Source organism: Podarcis vaucheri, assembly GCF_965113315.1.
Source record: "Podarcis vaucheri genome assembly, chromosome: 7".
NCBI lineage: Eukaryota > Metazoa > Chordata > Lepidosauria > Squamata > Lacertidae > Podarcis > Podarcis vaucheri.
Genome location: NC_138765.1, coordinates 36,676,975 through 36,702,422, shown reverse-complemented (window position 1 = coordinate 36,702,422; position 25,448 = coordinate 36,676,975). Strand labels below are relative to the sequence as shown.

Sequence of the window (25,448 nt, the reverse complement as noted above, 5' to 3'; positions counted from 1 at the left end):
GTTCTTGTGCTTTTAAATATCTTATGTGTAAACTCACCTCGAGATGGCGGTTTAGAAGGCGATTAATTTATTACTCATTATAATGTAAATGATTTTAACTATTTTTGTACATGCAGTTGTTTTAACTGTTTTATAGATTTTTTTTATGGTATTGTGAAATTTCTCCAAGATGCTTCAAAGGAAGTAATTCGTGATAGAAATAACATGATAGGTGCATTAGTATGTAACGAAAGTATCTAATAACGAACTATAAAGGAATTTCTTCTGGCTTGCTGGGTAGACTTCCATCCTCCTTGGCCCTTCCATCCTCCTTGGCCCACCCTCCTTTGGCCCCATTAAGAAAAGCGGAGTGGCCTCAGTTGTCCCCGATTTTGCTAGCAGCTTAGAGGTTCACGATTATGGAGATATAATAACCAAAGCAAGCAATACACAGAAATATTTTCTTCCCATTGACACTAACCCAGCCCGCGCTCGCTTTATCACAGCTCCTCAAGATGAGGGAACTACAATCCCCATCAGGCCATGGGCACGGCGCATGCTCTCTGGGAGAGGAAGGGTAGGGGGCGATGAAACCGCCGCACAGGCGCAGCTGAACATGCTGGGCTAGCTCCGCCTTCTTTCGCTCGCGGCTGAAGCTGCGATTGGCGGCTGGCGATGCTCCGGGAGTTTGGGCGGCTCCTGCGAAGCGTGTGTCTATGTGTGTGTGTGTCAGGCTAGGTAGAGCCGTGCAAGGCAAGGGACCGGCTGGAAGGTGAGCGGTACAGAGAGAATGGAAGCGGCTGCTGCTGCGGTTTTTGGTGTCGCTGCTCCGCCTTTGCATTGAGGGGGAAGAGGAGGAAGCCTTTCCTGGCTAGCCGTGCGTGAGCATAGGTGGGCGCTGCCAGAAAGGGCCACTGCCCTTCCCCTCCTCCGGAGACTGCTGGACCTGGGTGGTACCCGCCTCTTCTCCCCCCCTCCCATTTCCCCCCATTACAGACTTAATGGGGAGGGGGGGGAAGCATTGGCCCAAGAAGCCTATCTTCAGCTTCTCATGTACCTGTGATATTTCATCTTCTGTAGAAATCAGTAGGAGGTGAAGGCTGTAATAGCAGAGAGAGAAACCTTTTTGTCACCTGTGAGCGTGTGTGTGTGTGTCTCCAGGCAAAGGTGCTGTTTGCTGGGGTAACGGAGCAAAAAAGGGGTGGGGAAAGTTGGCAGTGCTAGAAAGACGTTGGAGCCAGCTTTGTATGAGAATTGCACATTTCCTCCTTGTCCTTGTAGTTCTGGGAGAGGTAGTGGAAGCACCCGGTACCCTGACTGCTCTTACGTCCTATGCTCCAAGGTTGAGATCTTATATCGAAAACAGTTGCCAGGGCTGAGTCTTGAATGACGCTGAAGAGTGTGCTTTCATGTGTGTCTTTGGGACTTGCTACTTAAAAGGAGACCCGCTGGGGCTGAGACTCTGTGGCAAGCATGTGTGCGGTGACCTGGAATTTTCCACTGTAGGCAGATTCTGGGTGCTCAGTAGGGAAGGGCAATCTGTACAAGCTCAGAGGCACTGTCCCTATTGCTTAGTGGCACTGGACCAATTTGAGACATTTGAAGTGGGAGCTGGATGGCACTTATTTTGCAGGTTGAAAGATCCAGCCTCAAAGTGCTGGTCTTGGTGTCTCTGAGCTTTACAGAGCTGTGATCTTGTGTTGCCTATGAAGGGAATTCTCTAGTGCTAAATTTCTAGGAACAAATATGTGTGGGCAGCTTGTGGGTACCCTGATGGTAAGGGGAATGCACTCTGTACAGTGGTACCTCAGGTTAAGTACTTAATTCGTTCCAGAGGTCTGTTCTTAACCTGAAACTGTTCTTAACCTGAAGCACCACTTTAGTTAATGGGGCCTCCTGCCACCGCCACGCTGCCAGAGCACGATTTCTGTTCTCATCCTGAAGCAAAGTTTGTAACCTGAAGCGTATGTAACCCGAGGTACCACTGTACATGCTTTGGGGCTCTTTATTTTACTTCTTTTAAGTCCTTGCATTTCCAAAAGTGTGTTCTGTATTCATCATTTTGGTTTGGTCTGTGGCTGTATTGGCATTTTTCGTAAAAGGGTCCCATTCCATCCCCTCACTGTTTGCACACAGTGAGGGTGGGACAGAGGATAGTGTAGGCATAGGCAAACTTGGCCCTCCAGATGTTTTGGGACTACAACTCCCACCATCCCTAGCTAACAGGACCCGTGGTCAGGGATTATAGGAATTGTAGGCTCAAAACATCTTTAGGGCCGAGTTTGCCTATGCCTGGGATAGTGTGATAAGTTTGGTCCCCTGGATTGTCAAGGCTACCTTCTTGCCAACACATGTTGCAGTCCCCACTTATACTTGCATGCTCTCAAATTTAGAAGAAAATGAGATCTTATTCTATGTACTGACTTCGTTGGCATCCATTTGTCTCAAGGGACGAAGGAGTGCTCCTCTGGGGGTGAAGTCAAACCACTGTTTTAGCAGTACTTAAGTGACCTCCCTGGGGCGCAAGCCTGGGCAATGTGTATGGAGGACCTGGGCAGACAACAATAACCCCTCCACCTCTGAGCCTAACTGATGTCCAGAGGAAAACAATTGGCACCAGCTTGATTGCAGGACTTGCCAGAAGGAGGCATATAAGGTGCCATCCAACTTAGGGACTGATCTCTGGATTTGTGTAGGGTTTAGTCCTTCTCCCAAAAATATCCTGCAAGGCAGTGGAAGTTTAGGATCAGAATTTCCTTCTCCCATCTTTCCCTGGCTTCCCTCTACAGCTTATGCAGAAACCACCTTCTTGACTGTTGGACCCAGTATTGGTCTTGTTTGCTCAATCCTCCAAAGCCTGTCTTCACATGCAGGGAAGTCCCTATCTCATGGAGGGTTTGAGGCCCATCAGCTACCATCACCTGGTTTAGTTGGCCAGTGGAAGCTGTTCCCAGGTAGTGGCTGTTGTCACATGCTGACAGTTTCTAGGAGCCATAGCTGAGAGCTGAGTTCAGGGTAGGGACAAACCACCCTAGAAAAGCATGATGTGTCCCCAAGCTGAGGTATTGCCCCACCCCTAATATCCCATACACCCCTGTACAGTGGTACCTTGGTTGTCAAACTTAATCCATTCTGGGAGTCCATTGGACTCCTGGAACTGTTCGAAAACCAAGGTGCGGTTTCTGATTGTCTGCAGGAGCTTCCTGCGCTCAATCGGAAGCCGCATTGGATGTTTGGCTTCCAAAAAATGTTCACAAACCAGAACAGTTACTTCCAGGTTTGTGGTGTTTGGGAGCCGATTTGTTTGGGAGCCAAGCCATTGGACAACCAAGGTACCACTGTACTGACTGCAGCAACACTAATGTGGTGGTTTCAGGGATGAAACTCATCTATAATCTCAAAAGGAATTTATAGTTGCATGCCTTGATTCTCTTGCCTGCAAAATGGGTGCCTTATCCCAACTGTGTTTCTCTCATTTTTATTCTAGTAATAGCAAAGAAAGAAGGCTACCATGTGTCAGTAACACAATAAATGTGATTCCCCCCCCCCTGCCATTTATTCTTAACCTCTGTAGTGAGGAGCGTTTTCTTCTGTCTGCAGCCAATTTGTGAAGGAAAATAGGTTTGGAATAGTTATGGCAAAAAAAATGTGGAAAGTGAGATTTCTGGAGAAGATTATTAAGGAGAGTTAGACTGGAGAAGTGGAGGTGAGGGCGGCTGAAGGAGATGTGGTAGCTCAGAACTGACAAAAGCATGCAAGTATTTCAGGGGTGAAAAGGCTGAGTGATCTCCCCGATGCTCCAGTTTTTAGTGTGTGTTTTCCTTGCTGGCTGTGCTGAAAATTCTTTGTTCCTAGGACTGACTGGCTTCCCCTGGAGGGTTATGCTACACAAGCCACATGGTTGAGGAGGAAGAAGAGTCTGCTTGGGTCCTAATGCCCTCTCTGTAGAAGGGTGACCTTGCATAGTTTTGGACTTTCGCAAGAGGAATGTAGCGAGAGAAGCTGCATTCCTGTTCCCACTTTCTCCGCTCCTTCAGGCACAGTGATTAGATATCCCATTAAAAAGCACAGGTTTTTCTCTTTACTTCTCCATTCCACTTGTGCATTTTAAGAACTCATATATGGACAAATAAGTCCTATAATCCTGGTACACCAGCTGGCTGCTTAACCCCCCCCCCCGATGAATTTGATGTTCGGATTCAGGCCTATCTGCCTTTTGTGGCAGGCACTGTGGGTTAAACCACAGAACCTAGGACTTGCTGATCAGAAGGTCAGCGGTTCGAATCCCCGCGACAGGGTGAGCTCCCATTGCTCGGTCCCTGCTCCTGCCAACCTAGCAGTTTGAAAGCACGTCACAGTGCAAGTAGATAAATAGGTACCGCTCCGGCGGGAAGGTAAACGGCGTTTCTGTGTGCTGCTCTGGTTCGCCAGAAGCAGCTTAGTCATGCTGGCCACATGACCCAGAAGCTGTATGCCTGCTCCCTCGGCCAATAAAGCGAGATGAGCGCCGCAACCCCAGAGTCGGCCACGACTGGACCTAATGGTCAAGGGTCCCTTTACTTTTACCTTTTTAAGGGCTCCTAAAATATGTTAAATGGTGAAGGAGTTGATAGCCAGACTGGGAAATGTATTTTTCTGCCTGCAACTGTGGAGAGCATCTTTTGGACCAGACAGTAGTGAGCTAGAGATGAACCAGTTGTCCAACTTGTAATTGGGCAGTTCCATACATCGATAGATCATTGAAAGCAACTTTTAGCATAATGTGTAAATTGGCAATGAATGCTGGCAAACCCCTGAGTGGATACAATTCTCCTAAGTCAAGCCATTTTCAGACAATCTCATGCTGATTTGTCTGTGGGGAGATTAGACGATGTTGCATCAAGCAAATGTTATCTCACACGATTTCCTCATCACTTCACACAAAAAGTTCAAAGTGGGTTTGTTGTTCAAGAGCTCCAGAGCAACTTCAAATGCACTTCCTGAATTTGCCAATATTTGATTGAATCTCATCTGAAAATAGCAGTAGTCTGAAAGCGTTCTAGTGTGCTCAGCTTCTGGTTGAGGTGATGTGTTCAATATAGGTCAATGTAGATGGAGTATTCAGATTACTGGGTTTTTAAAGGTTTATTGCCAGCATATGCATCAGCTGTTCTGGCTGGAATTTTTCTCTGGTCCTCAAGTTTTCCAGATTCAGTTCTGTGTGCCTTGGAGGGGTGGGGAGATATGCTACGATGGGGAGGGACTTGATCTCTGTGCATGAAAGGAAAGGCATTTCTGTGCTAATGTTCTGTTCCTGCATTTTCTTTCAGAGTCAAGAGGTAGTTCTTTGCTGTAGGAGCAATGGAGATGCAATCTTACTACACCAAACTCTTGGGAGAGCTCAATGAGCAGCGGAAGAGGGACTTCTTTTGTGACTGTAGCATCATTGTGGAGGGGAGGATTTTCAAAGCCCACAAAAACATTCTGTTTGCCAACAGTGGTTACTTCAGAGCTTTGCTGATCCACTACATCCAAGACAGTGGCCGACACAGCACTGCTTCCCTGGACATTGTTACATCAGAGGCCTTCTCAATTATCCTGGACTTCCTTTATTCAGGGAAGTTGGATCTTTGTGGGGAAAACGTGATTGAAGTTATGTCTGCAGCCAGTTACCTGCAGATGACTGATGTTGTCAACTTCTGCAAGACATACATCAGGTCGTCACTGGACATATGCAGGAAAATAGAGAGAGAAGCTGCCTTTTATCAGGCTGACAGTGGGAGCTCTAGTTCTGCTCGAGAGGGCACGTCGTATGGGGCAAAGAGCCAGTGCTCAGCGTCAGTTTCATCTCTGCAGGAGAAAGAGAGGGTTCCAGATTGCCAGCGAGACCCTCCCTGCGGGGAATGTTGCAGCTGCCACCCCATTCAGCTTGTAGTGCGGGACCCTGTAAGCAGTGACTCTCCAGATGACACAAATTCTTCACTGCCCAAAGTGGTAGAACCCAAAGTAGAGTTTGATGCAGACGAAGTGGAAGTAGAAGTTGGCGAGCGACTACAGCAGTACCCAACACCGCTGACGATTGAGCAGATAGAGGAGGGGCTCCATAGTGGCCAGGCCATGGACCTGGCATGCAACAACTATCACATGAAGCAGTTTTTAGAAGCTCTGCTGCGCAACAGTGCAGCCCAGAGGAAGGACGATGTGGTCCATCATTTTGTCCGCGGGTTTGAGGGTAGGCCAGAGGATGCAGGAGTGCCCATGAGTTCCATGGTGGACATTCACAATGACTGGTATGGAGAGGATGCAGGTGAGATCAGATCACATGAGGCTGGATGAGATTCCTCTGTTGCAGTGGATAGCTTTCTGGATGAAACTGTAGATACCTGCAAGGGGGAGTAGGGGAGAGACAGCAAAGAATACACATACACCCTGTTTTGATGACTTCTAACATTGCCTTGGCAGTGCACAGTACCAAGAGTTCACTTTCATTAGGGCCAACCAGAATGTCACAAAATCATGAGCAAGTTTTTCAGAACGGGCTGGCTATTGGGCAAAAAGGGGTGGGGTGGGCAAGGGGCTGCAGGAGAGAAAAGGAGGAGGGTACAATATGCAAGCCTACAAATCTACAGCACGTAACAGTCTTAAACTCGAGAGCAGAAGTCTGTTAGCCAGACTGAATTAGCTGAGACTTTGCTTGGTGCAAAACAGATTTCAGGTGGTACTGAGGGCTGTTGGGGAAAAAGGAGCAATTACTATTTGTCCCTTTATATATATTTTAAAAGCCTCAAACAGTTCCCTGGGTCTGTCTCCAGCACCAAATGGAATGCAGGGGTCTTTTGTAAGCAGGTTAAGAATTCCATTGTGGTCTTTTTGTTAGCAAATATGGAGAATAATTTTAGATGGTACACTAAACAGTAATTCAAAGCCAAATTAGGTGGCATCACTTCATGGTTGGAGGGCATATATAGCCTGCTGCCCCCCTCCCCAATGTCCTAGCTTCAGGTCGTAAAATACCTTTTTTCTTTCAGTTTGAAGATTTCTCTCCTGGAAGGTTAATAGAGTAATCCTATTCGAGTTTACTCCAAAGTAAGTCCCATAGAATTAATTGCAGCAGGAAATTACTGGACTGCAGACTTTTGGTAGAAATAAACAGTGTTTATAACAAGCTTGAAATATCAAGCCGTGGGTGAGCAGGCAGAAACATCCTTATGAATAAAAAGCAAAGTTTGTAGCATTTATTTTCTGCTGTTGATGTGCAGAAAAATGGTTTGCAGTAGTATGTTGAGGCTGGGCAGGCTAGTAAAAAATCATGAAAATGCATTTTCCCAAGACGAGTTGCTATGTTTCTGTGTGGAATTTGTGTGTGACATGGCTAGTGATACACAGCAAAACAACCTCTTTCTCCTTCATATATTCTAAACCAAAAAAAATGTGTTTTTCTTCAGTTACCAGCATTTTAAATTCTGACCCCACTTCAAGAACAGCGAGCTGACACCTCTGAAATGCTTCTGTTTCCAAAGGTGATGTGCTGGTTGTGCCGATCAAGCTGCACAAGTGCCCATTCTGCCCATACACGGCCAAACAGAAAGGGATCCTGAAGCGGCACATCCGTTCGCACACGGGCGAGAGGCCCTACCCATGTGAGATATGCGGCAAGCGCTTCACACGGCAGGAGCACCTCCGGAGTCATGCTCTGAGTGTAAGTCAGAGATGTGCAACAAGAGGCGAGTTAAAGAGGAAGCTAAATTGTGGGGTGGCTGGTGCTGCTGTCATTCCCAGGACTCTGACAGCAGAATCCTTAACACCCGTTGATTTTTAAAAGCAGACTTCAACTAGTGCTAATACGCCCAGGAACCTCACCAAAATGCTGGAGAGGATGCACCTCACAGGGACATACCTCCACATGTGGTGGGAATGTTCCAAAATCCAACTATTCTGGACAACAACCATACAAGAAATATGCAAAATAACTAAGCAAGTATTAGAAGTCACCCCAGAAGTCACCCTACTAAACATCTTCCAAGATAATAATGCCCACTACATCATAAAGAGCTCATAACGCACCTAATCTGAGCAGCCAGAAACATCATAGCCAGACACTGGAGAGACCTGTCAGGAGTAAGCATGGACCAATGGTACCAAATAGTATGGGAAACAGCCTTATTAGAAAAACTAACCAATAAACTGAAACTGACACGGGGACAAATAGAAGAAGCCTTCTTTATCACATACACAGTCCAACAAGACAATGACAAGAATCCACCAACAGCATACGAATCAATTTGGCTAACTTGATTCAAAAACACCCACCCATCCAACTCACGCATGAAAACAAAGTTCACCACAGCCAATCACAAACAAACAACCACACCCTAGGCCAACCCCAACCTCTCTCACTACCAAAGGAACACAAGTGAATAGTAAAGAGAACCCGCACAGGCAACGCTGACACAAAACCTCACACATCCATTAAGTAAAATAGAAACATCGTCACCCGACTCCACCCCCACTCACCCCTCACCCCTCCACCTCTTTCCCCCTTTTCATCCTAACGTAACACTAATGTCTCAACAAATGAAACTGATCTGTAGAAAATGTAACTTGAAAATAGAGACATTGCACATACTTTTGTAAACCAAGAAATCTTTAATAAAAAATAAATTTAAAAAAGCAGACTTCAAACCACTTGTAGGAACCTCTGCCCCCACCCCCCAGTATAATTGGGCCTGGCATGGCGCTGACTTTTGTCCAGGAGATGATGTTCCCAAAACTGATAGCCACCTGCTCCACACCTGGCATTGTATGTGGCGACCATTTTGACGTCCACTTTGTCCATTTTCAGGTGGGGTTTGGATTCAAACCACCCCTGGAAATGGGCTTTTGTCATGATCAGCAGTTAAATAGATCCCTTCTGAACCTTGATAGGTGGTTGGGGCTGCTGACCTGTCAAAATTGATCTGTGGGGAGTGCAGAGCCTGGCCAGAAGGCCAGATCTAGTTCAGCCTGTCATGCTTGTGCCAGCCACTGACCCTTCCTGCTTTGTGTCACGATGCTCCAGGTCCATCGGTCAAACAAGCCAATCATCTGCAAGGGCTGCAGGAGAACGTTTACAAGCAGCCTGTCCCAAGGCTTGCGCCGCTTTGGATTGTGCGACAGCTGCACTTGTGTCACGACTACGCACGAGGATTCGATGCCCATTAACCTCAGTCTGATGGAACCTTCATCTGAAGGCCAAGAAAAGAGCGACCCAGACAACGATTGGCCCATCTATGTGGAATCTGGTGATGAAAACGACCCCCCTGAAGATGATGATCCTGACCCTGATCCTGACGACAAGCAGGATCTCCATCGAGAAGCACTTATGTAGCAGCAGAAAGAGGGTGGGGAGATGTAAATTCTTTTTCTTATTTGATTTGTCATCTTGACAGCCGGAAAACTGCATATTTATCCCAAGTTGTGAAGTTTGTGGGGTTTTTTTATATGAATAAATTCCATTTCCTAGAACAGGTAGGAACAACTGGACTTTTAAAATTCTGAAATGTCTTTTTAACTTGTTAGTGCTGTGCGCTACACCTTTGAAAGGAATTGTGTGTCCAGGCTGAGCAGAGGCTATGTCCCTTGCAGACCTTCTTCCACCCTTTGGATATGAGGCCAGGCTTTGTCCCCTTATGGCCAGTAATCTTCCATGTTCCTGTGATCTTGCCTCTCCCCCCCCCCCCCAGTTTCTGCCTCTCCCTCTCCTCTCAGGATCTGGGTTTCAAACTTAATTCTGAGCTGCTGCTCTCTGCTCTCTTTCCTGGACTTTTAATTCTACCTTAGAAATGTAGATGAGGACTTAATCAATGCAAACAAGGCTAAAAGTCCACCACCATTAAAGCATATCCAAGAATGAACAGTTGTGTATACATAAATCTAGAAATGGCTCTTTTTATACAGTATTTTATTTTTTACTGTATGTTTATAAAAACTAAATACTGACACTTCTGTTCATCCTCAAGAAACTTGTGAGGAAGGTATCTAGTCAGGCAGCAGATAAACAGTATGCAGATTTCTGTGGCATCTTACTTGAGGGTCTGCGCCATTCAACCAGGCACTGACCGTTTTTTGTAGTGCTTGAACCGTAAAAGGCCTTTCAGGGTTAGGCCATATATCTACTACTAGCCGCATACTTTTGACGAGTTTTGAAGTGGGACCATAACTCAGTGGTACAGAAAGCCCCAGGTAGGATCCTGGCAACATCACCAGCTAGAAGGATCAGGTAGCAGCAGGCAATAGGAAAAGAAGTCACTGCCTGAGGCCCCACCCTGGAGAGGAACTGCTGCTGCTGTCACAAATCAGCATAGAAAATAATGGGCTGGGTGGACATACCTTCTATGAATTAGAGTATTTTTGTTTCTGATCTGTCTGGAGACAGGTCCAGCACACAATCTGTTAAACATTTATTTAGGTAATTACTGAAGATGTTCTTCTCATTGCGCAGGCCCATTTTTTTCCTTAAGAAAAAAACAAAACAAAACCAGCATGCCTGCGTGCCTTTAATGGATTTGCAAAATCGTACCTGCTTATATCTCTTAAGCACCAGGAGAGCAGACATGGCAGCAGCAGGAAGTCCCTCACAATGAGGGGAAATGTGAGAGGGATAAATATAAAATCCTGAAGAGGATCTCATGAAACGCCTGAGAGCTGGCCATACAGAAGCTTGTTGGAATTGCAAGAACCTCAGTTTCCTCCCCCTCATTTAAGCAACAAACTACTCAAGGCTACAAGAACACCAGAGTTCTGGTCATTGTAGATGGCGTGAATGGCCCCCTTCTCAAATAACTATACTCATTCAATTATTGTAAAAAATGTGAATAAGCAAGGTAGCTGGCCGCTCTTCTGCTTATACGACTTCTCTGGTGTAGCCCCTGTGCTCTGGCTGTCCTACAAACCCCCCACCCACCCCCTGTATATGTTCCTGCTACTTGTACAGTCAGTTGGTCGTATTTGTTGATCATTGTGGTTTCTACATTTGTACTGTCTCATGAATTGCTCTTGAGTACTATTCCTTGTTAAAAATTTCATCTTGGGCTCCACCCTTTCCTGTTGAATGGCAGGAATTTGGCTTCTTGAAGGATGTGAGGTTACTTGTTTTACTTTTCTAGTGCTGAATTTCTCTAGGCTATTAAACTGGCTGGAAAACTGTGAAATGTCTGTAGACATAAGATAATGAAGATACCAAAACAATTCAGTTAAAATCAAGGTGCATAACTGTACATGGCAGTTCCTAGCCATCTTGGTCATTTGAAAGATTTGGGATTATACCTAAACCTGCTTACCTGAATGACAATGGCACACTCAGGTTGGCCACCAGTCTTACAGGTCTGCCTTAATGAGGCTGGTGTTCCTGTTCTATGTTGGGCAGCTCTGATATGGACTGTCTTGCAAACAGCATTCTGTCTAATTTGTGATGCTTGATGGATTATATTAACTTTTAACATGCAGGTTTCTTCCACCTGCTTCTTGAAATGAAGGTGTAAATTTTCTTGTTTGTTCATAAAACACTACTATAGAAGGGGTTATGATGTCATAAATGTAGCATTTTTATATCATCATGAGATTGTGCAGGATGAAACAAGGCAAGGAAAGAAGCAATAATCTTTCTTTTTTTAAAAAAAAGTTGTAACTGTATAGCAAAAGAAAAAAAATATTTACAATAGGCTCCCTTTTTCCTTAAAAGAACCAAGGCTCTGAAGTGCAAAGTCCTGAGACCACTTTTGTAAGGTGTCTTTCTGAATAGGTGAGACTTGCATAGTTATTGGAAAACACAGTGAGGGGGGGGGATGATCTTTCAGAAAATTGGTCTTGAGAAACATTTTGAAAGGTTCAGCCCTGAAAATTAGCAATGGCTTTCCCCAAAGCTGAGCACAAGGGAGCCTGGAGTTTACAAAGCAGTTGAAGGTGCTCTTGAACCTCTAACGAATGGAGTTGTTCATTGAATGCAGGTTAGGGACACAATTTGTGCTCCTAACTCAGGCTTTGCCAACCTGGTGCCCTCCAGATGTTGAACTACAACTCAGCATGTACAGCACCGTGTGTTGGCTGAGGCTAGCTGTATTGCAACACTTGGAGAGCCCCAAGTTGGTGAAGGCTATTCTTAACCCATTAGCTCAGAGCATTTGGGATACTTGCTCCTTTCTGTCCTCATTCGGACGGCTTATCACTTTGTTTTGAGTTCTTTAGAAACCACTGAAGACTTTTGATGCCCAAGATTTGTAATGGCTTGTATGCTAAAACTGATATGAGTGGCTTTTCACACAGTGCGTCCTGGAGGTGCATAAGCAGAACTAGGAGGAAATGGACCACTCTTCTAGATTTGAGAGATGCAGATTCCTTTTAGGCTGCTTCTTTTGATCGTTAGAAGTTTTCTTGTGTACCTTGTGAGTAAAGAATGAATCTGTTGACATTTTTGTGTTATGGGAGTTGGAGTGGAACAGATTCCAATCATTCCTGTTAGGAGACTGCCAAAATAAGATTTCTAATTGTTTTCAAGTGGATCTCGTGTGTCATCTTGTGTTTAATTGAAAATGATGCACTTGACTTGCTCATCTGTGGCAGGTGTTTTGTAAGTGTAGTACATGCTGTGATTCTAGCTCAGTTCCATGACGTGTCCTTGGAACCCTCCATTAAAAGTGTGCAAGCAAAAGAGATACTGCAGTTCTAAGAGACAATTTCATGGTGCTTAAAGAAGAAATTGAAAGCCACCTGAGCTTGCCATAACTAATTTTGCAGAGGGAGTTTCCTCCCCCCCCCCAAGTGTATTTTCCCTAGTTTCCCCCTCCCCCTAAATAAATATGCAGTTGGTATATTAATGGCACATTGTACTGCTAGGTAAACTTCTTCATCTTGCAATCTTACTCCTGTCCTAAATGTTCATACTTGGAATTAAATCCCATTGATTTCAGTGGAAGTTGCTTTTTAAGCATTTATGGTGTCTGCCTTTCAGAAATTTATATGCTTGATTTTGTTAACAGTGAATGGTAACTTTATAGCCATAGCCCTTTTTAAACATTTTTTTTTTTTTTTACAAATGAAAGTTGTGATTAGGACCAATCTAAGAATATAAACATATATTAGAAATTATGACTCTTTAGGGAAATCTTCCTTTAATTTATGAAGTTTTAATCAAGGACTGCAAGCTAAATGGAAGCAAAAAGCAAATTACTGTAAGTAAACAGAAAAGATATTGGCTGAATTTCAAGCAGACAGCTCAATGTTCTCACATGCTGCATATGATATGACTCTTCCTGTCATCTGTGTTAACTTGATTCTGTTCTGCAGGCATCCTATTGAAATCAATTGGACCAATGCAACAATGGATTGTGTGTGAATTTCTGAAAGTGCAGTCATATCAGTTTGGATTTGTTGTAAGTGGATGTTCTGACACAGCAACATAGAAGAGCCCTGCTGGATCAGGCCAAAAGTCCATCCAGCATCCAACATCCTGTTCTCTCAGTGGTCAACCAGATGCCTGTGGAAATCCCACAGAGAGGAGCCAAGTGCAAGAGCAACTCTCCCCACTTGTGCTTTCCAGCAATTGGTATTCAGAGGCAAGCTGTCCTGGAAGGTGGTACACAGCTATTCATGGCTGCATGAGTTTGTCTAATCCTCTTTTAAAACCATCCATGCCTGTGGCTATTACTATAGTTTTAACTGTGTCCTGTGGGAAGAAGTACACCATCAGTTTACAGGTTACTTTATATAGCTTCGTAAGGAAAATATTTGTAAAAGCTGCTCTGTGCTCCCAACGAGCTTTCAAAATCCTACATAGAACAGAGCAAGGGTAGGGAGAGATAAGGGAGTGACTAATGCCATAATTACAGCTCGAGTACAAAGCTCTTTAAAAAAGTTTCCCTGAACATCTCAAAGAAAGATGCCACATTCTTAGTTGGTCAGGTAAGAGCTTGCACATAACTTAAGTCATATGCGCTTCATTGGCAGCAGGTGTTTTTTGCACATGTAGTTCTGATGTGTGTGTGCACCAAGTGCTGGGGGTCTTCTGTTTAACGCAGTCAGCACAGCTCTGTGTACACATTTCCACTGCCTGCACGGAGCTGCAACTGATATTACAGGAAATGGAGTGACTCATATTCCCCAAACTTGAGTTCTATGTGCCTGTGGAGCTTTGGACTGGGATATGGCCCATTTGACCTGTAAATTATAACTTGGACTTGGAAGCCATTTTGGCATATAAGTGGTTATATAAATAATAAATAGTAAGGGGGCCAAAGGTGTAAGAATTAAAGTGGTCTTGGTGGTATGCAGGAAAACGACCTGATCTGATTGCTTTCTTAACATACCAGGGCTCAAGAGACTAATCAGAACTGCGTGTTTATCTGTGGGTCCCTAAAGGGAGAGTAGTACTGAAGTGCCATCACTGCCTGCCTAATTTCTGGTGTCTCCTTTCTGATGTTTGACTTGTGTCAGGGTAGATCAGAAATAAACCAAAGTTGAGAATCTGCAGAGACCACCACTATAGCAGCTATTTTTATTTTGTCTTTTTCTTCCCGGGGAGGCGGGAGAAACAAATATGAAGTGCTTTTGTAATTTTGTTTCTGCAGTGGTGCATTATCAAGTCTTGTATGTTTAAACTGTTTATGTACTATACATGTTTATATAACTGTAGTCCAGTACTTTTATAGCTGAAAATGTGAAAAAATAAATATCAAAATAACATTGAAATAATGGTGCCGCCTTCTATTTGTATGTAAGGTACTCAGCTGTGTAAGAAGGTGGTTTGGGGTGCACAAATAGTAGGGTGGTTTTCCAACCCACCCACTTCAGATGTAGACTTGGAACTGAGCATTTGCCTGGTGCTCCTGTGGTTGGAGTATCAGACTAGGAATTATTATTATTATTATTAAATTTATATACCTCCCTTCACCCGAAGATCTCAGGGCAGTTCTCAAGATAAAAGTACAAGATAAAAGTACAAAATTAATTGATTATACAAGAACTAAACTAAATAACCCCCCTTCCACAAACAAATTTTAAAGGCTGTAGAATATTAATCAGCCAAAGGCCAAAGAGAAAATTATTCATATGACACCTGAAGATGTATAATGAAGGTGCCAGACAAACCTTCCTGGGAACGGGGAGACCAGGGTTCAAATCGCCAGTCAGCCCAACCACTAACTCTTAGCCTCATCAAGGTAGGCTAAAATGGGCAAGTCTCATATGCTACCTTGAGTTGCTTGGATATAAGTGTATAAATTATACCATCTAGGGTAGCCATATTTCAAAAAGTGAAAATCCGGACACAAGTTGTTTGACTTTCCCCCTCTCCCTGCCACCAAAATCCACCCTTCAGATCTGCCATGCATCCAGATTTTCCCAGACATTTTTTAAAAAAGCAATTTCCGCCTGGACGCTGTTTACAAGGGCCAAATACCAGCTATGTCCAGGAAGTTCTGGTCGTATGGCAGCCCTACCCTTGGCAGGATGTAAATGCAAAAACCCCAACCGCATACATAAAGGGGATCTGCTGGTTGAAGCAGCCTTTCTTATGCACACAGCCAATATGGATGCACTTCTGGATATGAACTGTCATATGCACTGTGATGCTCATCCAGTCTCAGTGAATTGGTTGAATAGGTCTTTAGTGAGTTCGGAGGGATGTGTTGTCTTTTCTAATGGCGAGTAAAAGGAAACCAGCTTCTTTTATGCACAACTAGAACTTGGATTAGAGAGATTGTAATGAGAAGCTGCCTTATACCATGTCAAACCGTTGACCCATCTAGCTCAGTATTGTCTGGTAGTGACGTTCCAGGAGGTGCTGGAGATTGAATCGAAGACCTGTATGCAAAGCAGATGCACTGCTAATGAGCTGCTGTCCTGACCCATAAATAGAAACCAGTGGGACACTCACCCAAAAGGGGAGGGGTACCATGCAGTCACCAGTGCAAGCCCTTTTTCTGGATTTATTTTATTCTAGGGGAAATCCCTTCATAGAAACATGCTGTCAGCTCTTGGTGGCTGCTTCAAAGCCCATCTTGAGCTCAAAATGGATCAAAAGGTGGTGGATATGAATAATCCTAAAAGTGTTCCCTTTTTAAAAAAGAAGTGTTACAATTTTCAAAGTCATTTGCATGCCCAATTTCTTTTCCTGCTGGGAGGTTTGTCTGTTTTAGGTCCCCAAACCATTTCCCTTGATCCAGGAGGAACTGCCTCTACCCTTCCAGCTAAGTGAGGGGACAGATTTAAGAGCACCGTGAAAGGGCAGGAGGTCGGTAGAGTTTATTCGTTAACCAAAGGCGTTTAACCATTCAAGAGTTCCAGTACACAGAGACCAAGTGTTTCGTGTTCAGCAGCCCCGGATGGCTCGCTGGGTTTCCAGCCAGATCCACGCAGCACACCGTGTCTTGGCCCAGCTCCGCCTCGGGGCTTGCCTATTCTCCAGCTAAGCCCTCACGTTCCAGCTCTGAGGGCGAGAAAGGAGCCGCACCATTAAAACCAAGGCGGTTCGGAGCTGCAAGAGCAGCGGTCGTTGACCTTTTGAGCAGAGCAGAGCCCAGCGAGGGAGGCCCGTCTCGAGGGGCTCCTCCAGTAAGTGCCCATTTCGCGCGGCTCCTTTGGGCTTCGAGAGGCTCGCCCTACTGCAGTCGCCCTGGAGACCCCGGGGAGGCGAGCGCGCTTGCGCCCGCTGGAGAAGCGGGGGGCAGCCGGGCGCCCAGCTGGGGCTGGCAAGGCGAGGCGGCGGAGGAGGAGGCGGCGGCGGAGGGGAGGGGGAGGCGCCCGCGCCGTCGGCAGGCGCAGAGCGGCGTGCGCGCCTGGCCCCTGCCGCGCTCGCTGCGTTGCCCCTTTAATTGTGTCCCCAGCCCTCGGGCGTCTCTCTCCAACGCCCACGTCAGCAACTACCTTTTGTTTCTCTCCCGGCCGGGCTGCTCAGCGCTTTGGGGCGGCGGCGCCCGGCGAGGTTTCGCGCCCTCACCCGTCGAACCCCAAGCTAGCTCCGCTTGCAGAGCCCCGCCGCCCCTCGAACGCCCGCCTCGCCGCCGCCGCCGCCCAGCCCGCGCCTCTGCCGAGCGGTAAGTCAGCGGCGCCTCCGCGGCAGCGCCAGCAGGCCGAGCAGGGCGTCCTCCGGGCTGAGGCGGCTCTAGGGTGAGCCGGGCGCGCCTCTGCTTCCCCGGCTAGCGGAGGATGTCCGGCCGCGCTGCCTCTCTCTCATCCTGCGCGGCGCCCCAGTCGGGCAGCGCCCGGCCAGCCCCGTCAGGCGGGCGCCATTTGCTGCCGATGCCGCCCCGGGCGCGGCGTTCGGCTCGCAACAAAGGGCTGGCGAGGGACCGACGGAGTCCTCCCTGCCGCGCGTGCGGAGCTCCGAGCCGGGCAGGGGCACCTTCCGCGCCCGGGCATCGAGTGGCGGCGGCGGCAGCAGCGGGAAAGGCCACGCTAGGCAGCCCAGCTGCAGCAACGGCTGGGAATTCCGCATCGCCTCCCGGCGCCCTTCCCAGGAAAGGCGGGCGGGCGGGTTGGGTGGTGGTGGTGGTCCTCCTCTCGGCAGGGCGCGCGGACCGGTCCCCCTCTGGAGGCGACGCCAGGGATCGGTCCCTGGTGACTTGGCGGGCGCGCCTCCAGCGCCGTCGGGCGTCCCTGGCTCCCGATGGCCGAGCCTCCAGTTCGGGGTGGGCGGGCGAGAGACTGACGGCGCCCTCTGCCAATGTGCGGCGCCGGCGCCCCTTGTGCTGCCGGGCAGGGCTAGGGGAGGACCGGCGCTGCCGCGGTTTCGGCCGCCTGCTCGGAGGCAGCTCCTCTGATTGCAGCGTCCGCGCCGCCGCCTGGGCGCCCTTTCTGGCGGCGAGCGCGGCGCACCTGGCGAGCGGAGGGGCAGCCCTGCCGGTGGGTGCGGGGCTGGGACGAGAGGGAGGCGGCGGGAGCAGTGGCTCCTCGATCCCCCGCCGGCCCCTCCACGCCACACACTCGGCATGCCAGCAAGTCCCGTTTCCCCACTTTTCGCCTCCAGGCTGGAAGGACGCCTGTTGTCTCGGGGGGCCCAGATTTGGCGAGCGGAGTCTCCAGTTGCTGAAGGTGCGAAGGGCTGGGGCGCTGAGTGGTGTGACAAGGCGTCGCGCTGCTAGCTGCGGGCTTGGAAAGCAGCAGCCCAACCCAACTGGCGTGCCCGTTGCAGGTTAAGCCCAGATCGGCTGCCTTGGGAATAGCGATCCAGCTGGCTACTGTCGGGACTGAGAAGCAAGCGCCGGCCCCCTCCCTCCCCCACGACAAAAACGGGACATACAATTAGGGCATAACGGGGTGAGGGACAACTTCCATGTGACAGTCTGACGATGGGAAGAAAGTAGTGATTGCTTAGGAATGGTGGGTTGAGCTTGCTGGACCTCAATAATGACAGCTTGCAATGTTAGGCAAACTGGCCTTGCATGTGATTCCGGTTTCACAAGCTGTGTGAGGGGATGCAAACCTGTTGGCATTTAAACCAACTGACCTTACTGCTCTGGGGTTTCATGTAGGCAGATGTTGTGAGTCTGGGGGCTTCCAGACAGTGGCTTAATTTGCAAACTGGTTGTTGACAGCAGGGTTTCTCTCCCCCCCCCCAATTTATTGGATTTTCCCCAGAATGGGTAAATCCAGATTAAAGTGGGTGGGAGGAATACAGACTGCCATTTTGATGCCGTATTTTATCTAGAAAATTCAAACAAGCAATTGAAATGTGCCTGCTTGAGGAGTATCCATCTCACAGTCATCACCCAGAGAGATTCAGTCTCTTATATGTGGCCAAAATGTCCAGCTCATCATAACTGAGGTGAAGGACACTGGCTCCTTCCATCATGCTCAGCTCCACAAAGGCAAAGATGCTGGTGTACAACCGTGCCCTTATGGTGCAACTATTTATTGGGCTCTGGATACACAAGTTAGGAAGCTGCTACAGGTGCGAGAGAAAATGCTGTGTACTGAGCACCCCTTTCCTGGCCCCTCTGGATGTTGATGGACTCCAAATCCCATCAGCCCCAGTCATCGGGGATGATGGGAACTGTAGTCAAGCAACATCTGAAGGGCTGCATATCCCCCACACCTCACTCAGAAGTACTTAAGAGTTTCAGGGGGACTCTGGTTCAGACCAGGTGTGATGGGAAGTGCCTCTCAGTACAGTATTATTGTACATTTAAATGTTTTATCTTCTCCCTTAGTTCTAAAAAGCTCAAGCAAGCATACCCCTATTTTATCCTCATAACAACCCTGTGAGGGAGGTTAGCTGACAGAGAAAGTGACCAGCTCCAACTCCCAGTCAGCTTCATGACCAATTGGGGATTTTTGAACCTGGGTCTCCCAAGCTGCACCCCTGCACTCCAACCAGTACACCATGTTGGTAACTATGTTTGAGACCATAGCCTGGGGCAGATTAGCCCTTTCCAAATGGGCCATTTTTCTCATTAAAGTTTTACCCCAGGGTGCTTTGCCACCCGTGGGGCAGAGAGAGAGGTTCTACAAATATTTCCCCCCAAAGGGAGAAAAGTAGTTAGGAAGATTTTGATCGGGGGAAATGGCCCATAGGAATTGCTGCTGTCCCAGACATATTTGGCCTGTTGCTCTCCCTGCCCGCCCCACTAAAGACACTAAAAACAGGCCAGCCAGTAGTGGACAGTTCTTGGAAGTGTGCTGGTCAGTGGTGGAGCATGTGCTTTGCATACAGAAAGTCCCTGGTTCAATCCTTGGCATCTCCAGGTTGGGCTGGGAAAGGCTCCCATTCACTACTCATTGCAGACAAGACTTGAGTTAAGTTGTCTAATGGTCTGACCTCCCAGTGGCACCTTCCCAATGCTCACATCCAGTTTGGTCCTTGAAGATTGCATTCTGTCACTGACCGTCTTGTGCTTCACCATGTCTCTGTGAATGACTTAGAAAGTAGCAGCCATTTCTGAAAATCTTTCAGCTGCGGTTTATATGTAGCAAAGAGACCTGTTTATTTTTTGTTTATTTTTTATTTTTTGTAGAGCAACACAACCCTGTTTGAGAATGGAGATTTCTTCCCATCAGTTTCATCTCCTACAACAATTAAACGAACAGCGCAGGCAAGACTTATTTTGTGATTGCAGCATTTTGGTTGAGGGGAAGGTCTTCAAAGCCCACCGGAATGTGCTGTTTGCCAGTAGTGGTTACTTCAAAATGCTCCTTTCACAGTGCTCAAAGGAAACCAGTCAACCAACAACCGCAACTTTCCAGGCATTTTCTCCCGAAACATTTTCCGTGATCCTGGATTTTGTGTATTCAGGCAAACTCTCCCTCACTGGCCAGAATGTGATTGAGGTCATGTCAGCTGCCAGCTATCTGCAAATGACTGACGTTATTAGTGTTTGCAAGACATTCATTAAATCCTCCTTGGACATCAGCGAGAAGGAAAAAGATCGCTATTTTAGTCTCTCGGACAAGGAAGTGAACTCGAATGGCGTGGAGCGTTTATGCCTGTATGGGACTGGGTGGAGAACGGAGAGCAGTCCCCCTCATTCGCACTTAAGCCCAGATCAAGGGACATGTATAGTGGGTGGAAATTCTTGGACCAATTTCAATTATTACCCAGCCACTCAGAGAAATGCCCAGCAGCTGTCCAAGCATGACCAAAGGCAAGAACCCATGAAGAAAACCAGTAGACATATAGGGCTGCCACAACCCTCTGATGTTCCTCACTATAAGGCAAGTAAACTTGAAGAGCGAGTTTCAGAGCCTATAAGCCACACTTCTCCATCTGAAGAGGACGTCCAAATTGATTCAGAAGGTGACTCTGGCCATTCCAGCTACCAGTACGGCCAGGGATCCGACACCGTCCCCAGAGGCTCGGCTGTGTCACAGCAAGAGCATGATTCTCCACACCCTGCTGGCAAGTCAAAATCTTCCAAAGGGGACGAGCCATACCCTAGCATGCCCTCGGTACTGGGTGTGATGGGGAACTGGGCGGATGGTAAGGATATTCATTTAGCATACAGTCAATTGCCTTCTTGGCCCTTGGCTGCATAAAAGTTTAAAACTTTACCTTTTTAAAATGAGTGTCATTTATTGGAGGTGAACTAAATTTTGCATGCAAGGAGAATGATTCAAATGGATCCAGCTATCATAATTGCAACAATGACCTCATTGTGTGTTGAGCAGTCTCCTTTTTCTGTTCAGCTTACTCAAGGTAGAGGTCAAGTTTTGTGGGATACGGTTTTGACGAAATGAAAAATAAAACTGCTTCTTGCACCCGCTGAAATCCTTCATTTTTGTGTTTGGGCTTGTGGTACCTGAAGCAGATTTCCTCCCCTCTCTCCCTGCAGCCAAGGGCCTGCACTTTTTAAAAAGTCTTGCTGCACCACTGAGGCACCAGTTCTTCCCTCCATCTCTTACCCCATTGTAATGCCACCTGTAGCAAGATGCTTCTTCTCCCCACTGCCTGGCAGGGCCAGTTGTGGTGCCACCCTCCTCAGTAAGATCACAATTTCTTAGCAGTGCTTCCTAGGATTGTGTGTGTTCTTTCAATAAAGCATATCTGCAACTCAGCTCTTTTGCTTTGTGCTTTCTGCACTGGTGGCAAGGAAGACTGGGTCTTGCTTAATTTTCAGTGGGGTTGTTATGGGAGGTGGAAAAAAATACATCTCTTACACCACTTTTGCAGAGAGAGTGCAGAGTGGGGAAGGCTTTTCCCATTCTGAAAAGAGGACTTGGTGTAGCCCCAAGGAGTATTGCTGTCTGAATCAGATGACCAAATGCCTCCCACCAACACCACCACTAGTGCTTTAAAAGTTTTGCTTGACCATTCAGATATCAGTTCCATCTGTTCCCCTAAATTGTATAGCCTTTGATGTATGGTAAGGCCAGCCATGATGGAGCAGGGGAACTGCCCCTGGCAAGGAGATTCATAAAGCCCCTTCAAGAGGGCTCTGTGTGTTCCGGTGACTGCAATGTGCAAGAGCAGAATGCCGTATTTGGTGCAAAAGAGAAGGGCTGTAGCTCAGTGGGTTTAAAGCACATGCCCTGCATGCATGAGGCCCCAGGTTTGATCCTTGCTGTCTCCCTTTAGAGCTGGGAAAGATTTCCACCTGAAACCCTGGAGAGCTGCTGGCCTGTAGACAATACTGAGCTAGATTGACTGGTCTGATTCTACATAAGGCAGCTTCTTGTACTAAATTCAGCATCCTGAAAATCCTAAAAAGGTGAAAGTGTGTGGGTCTCAGAATCCAGAGTGTTGCTGGACATGGTCTCTTGTGGTTGCATGGTGTTGGGGCAGGACCCGACAGAGTTCACTACAGCTTCTAATAACTAGCAGCAGCAAGATTGGGTAGAATAAACACAGGCAGATTAAGTAAAATTGCATAATTTATACCCATTGCAGAACTTAAAAATAATAATAATAATAATAATAATAATAATAATAATAATAATAATAATACAGTGTTTGCAGTCTTGAAGTCAGTTACTTTATTTTGACCAAAAGTGTCACTGTGCTAGGCGTGTTACAATTTTTGCAGCATTTTAAAAGCATTGCTTGGTACTCACAGATGATCTGCCTAGGATGAGGTTCAAATGCCCCTTCTGCACTCACGTGGTAAAGCGGAAAGCAGACCTGAAGCGCCACCTTCGCTGCCATACGGGAGAACGGCCGTATCCGTGTGAAGCATGTGGAAAGAGATTCAGCAGGCTGGATCACCTGAGCAGCCATTTCCGAACAGTACGTTGGCACATGTTGTATTTTGAGATTATACACCCCGGTAACTACTTAATATAGAGATGCATTGACTTGCATCTGTCTGTTTTTAGGAAACTTGCTTTATTCTGACGCCGGGCTTGTCTACATATCTAATTTCCTAGGAGGACCTATTTCTCAGTATACCTCAAATCTTAATCCCAATGGGGCCAAAAATCTTAATATTGGTGTGATTCAGCCACAGTAAATCTCTTCGAATCCCCTTTAATTTCCGTGGTAGAGTTCACCATATGCTGGGTGTCTCCCACTGAAGCCAATAGAATGGCAAAGTGATAGTTAAACTCTGGAACTCACTCTCACAGGAGGCAGTGGTGGCCACCAAGTTGGATGGCTTTAAAAGAGGATTAGACAAATGCATGGAGGAGAGGGCTCTCGATAGCTACTAGCCATGATGCTTATGCTCTGCCTCCACAGTCAGAGGCAGCAATATTCCTGGAAGCCATAGGAGGCCAGAGGGCTCTGGGGCTCTGGTCCTTCTCATGGGTTTCCCATAGGCATTTGGTTGGCCACTGAGAACAGGATGCTGGACTAGATGGGCCACTAGCCTAATTCAGCAGCAAGGCTCTTCTTATGTGGTCAACTTCAGCTGGATCATGCCCTATATTGTTTCTACTGAATTTCTAGAGTGTCCTGTCTTGAGAGCTAAAGGCAGAAAATCCTAACATGATGATAAAAATGTGTGCTTGTAACATGAATGTGATATGATAAGTAAAATTGCACAATATAAAACATTGTACCATTTCTTTTCTGCCTACCTTAATCTAAGCAACCATTTCTCCACCACCATCCGGAATTTTCACTTTCAGTGATTTAAAGAAATACAAAATACACAAGTACATTTTCTACGGAATTTATTGCTCAGTTAATCACTTAGTACCTTCCCCCTTTCTTCTTCCTGTTGCAATAGATGCTTATTGTGGATTACTGAAATTATAATAAATAAAAAAACTTGAGTGAATAGACATAATTATGTAGGGCTGCTGATAGGTGGCACAGGGGGTACTAATGCACTGGACCCCATAGTCAGCAGGAGCCCCAGAGCATTCATTAAAAAAGTATGTGTCTAGCCCTTTTAGAAAAAATGTTTTGAAGCAAAATGTGCAGGTATCCTTATAAGTGATATCTGTGAGATGTTCCAGTCTGGCTGCTCCTGACTTTCAATGAGTAAAGTCAGAGCTGGAATTGATGAGTTAGTTGTTGGGACACCAGGCTATAGTGTTTTCCCCCCTATATTCCAGTGCTCTTTCCTTTTTTCCCTAGCAGCCAGCAATTTCCTGTGGTGGGCTTGTCTGAGATCAGATACTCCCTAGATGTTATTTTCTATAAATACTACTATACAATAACTGTGTGTGGATGTTAAACACTGCCCCCAAATGACATGTAAGATGTGAAGCCTTTGCAACGAGGCATAGGCAGCAGAGCTGAAGACTTAAGAACTCACTAAGAATAAAATGTAACTTGCAGTACAGCACTGTTCATGTCTCCTGAAAGCCTCTTTGTGTTTAACTGAGCAAACCCACTGGTTAGCGGGTACAGTATTGCAGCCTAGGCTTTGGTGTAGGGTGGGCATTGGGAGAATTCAGTGTTCTTCTGCCTTTAACAATTGTGGGGTAGGCAAGTTAAACATTTTCTAGTATGGAAATACAATTATGGGAACAGCTTCACTTACGGGTATAGGGCGATACACAAATTTAATAAATAAATAAAAATGGGTACACAAGGGAGTAATTTGTAAGAGAGCACAGTATGTGAAGTGATACAATGATTTTACCACTACACACTGTGGATGTTAAGGCAGGAAGTTACCTTAGCTCACAGTTTCTGTGCCTTGGGGACCATTAATTAATTTTGAATAGCCATATCTTGAACTGAAAGGATTTTTCATATCCTGGAATTCTTCCTTTTCACCACAATAGGCTGCCTGGGTTAAATTTTAGCAGCAGCCTCTCGATACTGAGAGCATTGCTGTATGGAAGGGGAACAAATCATTTTTCTATTTCCCTTTTGAGCAGTGATCAGCATTCTCCCTTTCAATTTTCACAGATCCATCAAGCTTGCAAGCCCATCTGCAGAAAATGCAAGCGTCACGTGACTGAGATGACGGGGCAAGTGGTCCAAGAAGGGACGAGGCGCTACAGACTTTGCAATGAGTGCCTCTCCGAAGCTGGCATAGACAGCATCCGCATTGATTTGGACACTGAGCCACCACCTGAGTTCCCACTAGAAGAGGACAAGGATTCTAACTGGAATTACGGTGAAGACAACAGATCCGATGTGGAAATTGTAGAGGACGGGTCTACCGATTTGGTCATCCAGCAAGTGGACGATAGCGATGATGAAGCTGAGGAAAAAGATATAAAACCAAACATTAGGTAGTTATGAATGGACTGGATGTTAAATAAAAGTTCCCCCTTTACGTTGTCATTCCTTTGTTTTGACCACTGACTCCCAACCAGCCTGTGGTTAACATACAATCTATTATATAGGCTTTCTATGACTTGGGCTAAACCTGCATGCATTTATGGACATGCCATTGTGTCTATATTGAATTTAGTTACTCAAGGGTATCAATATTTTGTTCCATAAGCAAGCATCCATCCTGAGATGGTACCATGTATGAACAATTACCTGCTGAAGTGCGACAGTGATAACTTTTGATAGAATAAAATGGATCTCTTCTCAAACCTTTTTCAATGTTGGGGAGCACTTCAAAATAAAGTTAATAGCTTCATTGTAAGTTACTCTATTAAAGCTTTTGACAGCG

At 46.5% G+C, this 25,448-nt stretch overlaps 2 protein-coding genes across 5 annotated transcripts; both read left to right on the top strand.

Moving 5' to 3' along the window:
- The first annotated feature begins 634 nt into the window (after positions 1 to 634).
- Positions 635 to 20,045, top strand: ZBTB8B (zinc finger and BTB domain containing 8B). Of its 4 annotated transcripts, none has more exons than XM_082229524.1 (5): positions 676 to 870; positions 5,289 to 6,265; positions 7,479 to 7,657; positions 9,017 to 9,338; positions 19,944 to 20,045. In XM_082229524.1, exons 2-4 carry the CDS (start codon positions 5,320 to 5,322, stop codon positions 9,323 to 9,325), a joined length of 1,434 nt encoding a protein of 477 aa, XP_082085650.1. In that variant the 5' UTR covers positions 676 to 870; positions 5,289 to 5,319; the 3' UTR covers positions 9,326 to 9,338; positions 19,944 to 20,045. The 4 variants fall into 4 exon arrangements, with proteins under 4 accessions (XP_082085648.1, XP_082085650.1, XP_082085649.1 ...); XM_082229523.1 differs by lacking the exon at positions 19,944 to 20,045 and adding an exon at positions 13,279 to 14,682 and having other exon boundaries at positions 677 to 870; XM_082229522.1 differs by lacking the exon at positions 19,944 to 20,045 and having other exon boundaries at positions 635 to 751; positions 9,017 to 14,682.
- Positions 19,966 to 25,448, top strand: ZBTB8A (zinc finger and BTB domain containing 8A; the record flags this gene model as incomplete). Its single annotated transcript, XM_082229520.1, has 3 exons — positions 19,966 to 20,905; positions 22,479 to 22,648; positions 24,728 to 25,448. The coding sequence occupies 3 exons, from the start codon at positions 19,966 to 19,968 to the stop codon at positions 25,058 to 25,060; spliced, it is 1,443 nt and encodes a 480-aa protein (XP_082085646.1). The 3' UTR covers positions 25,061 to 25,448.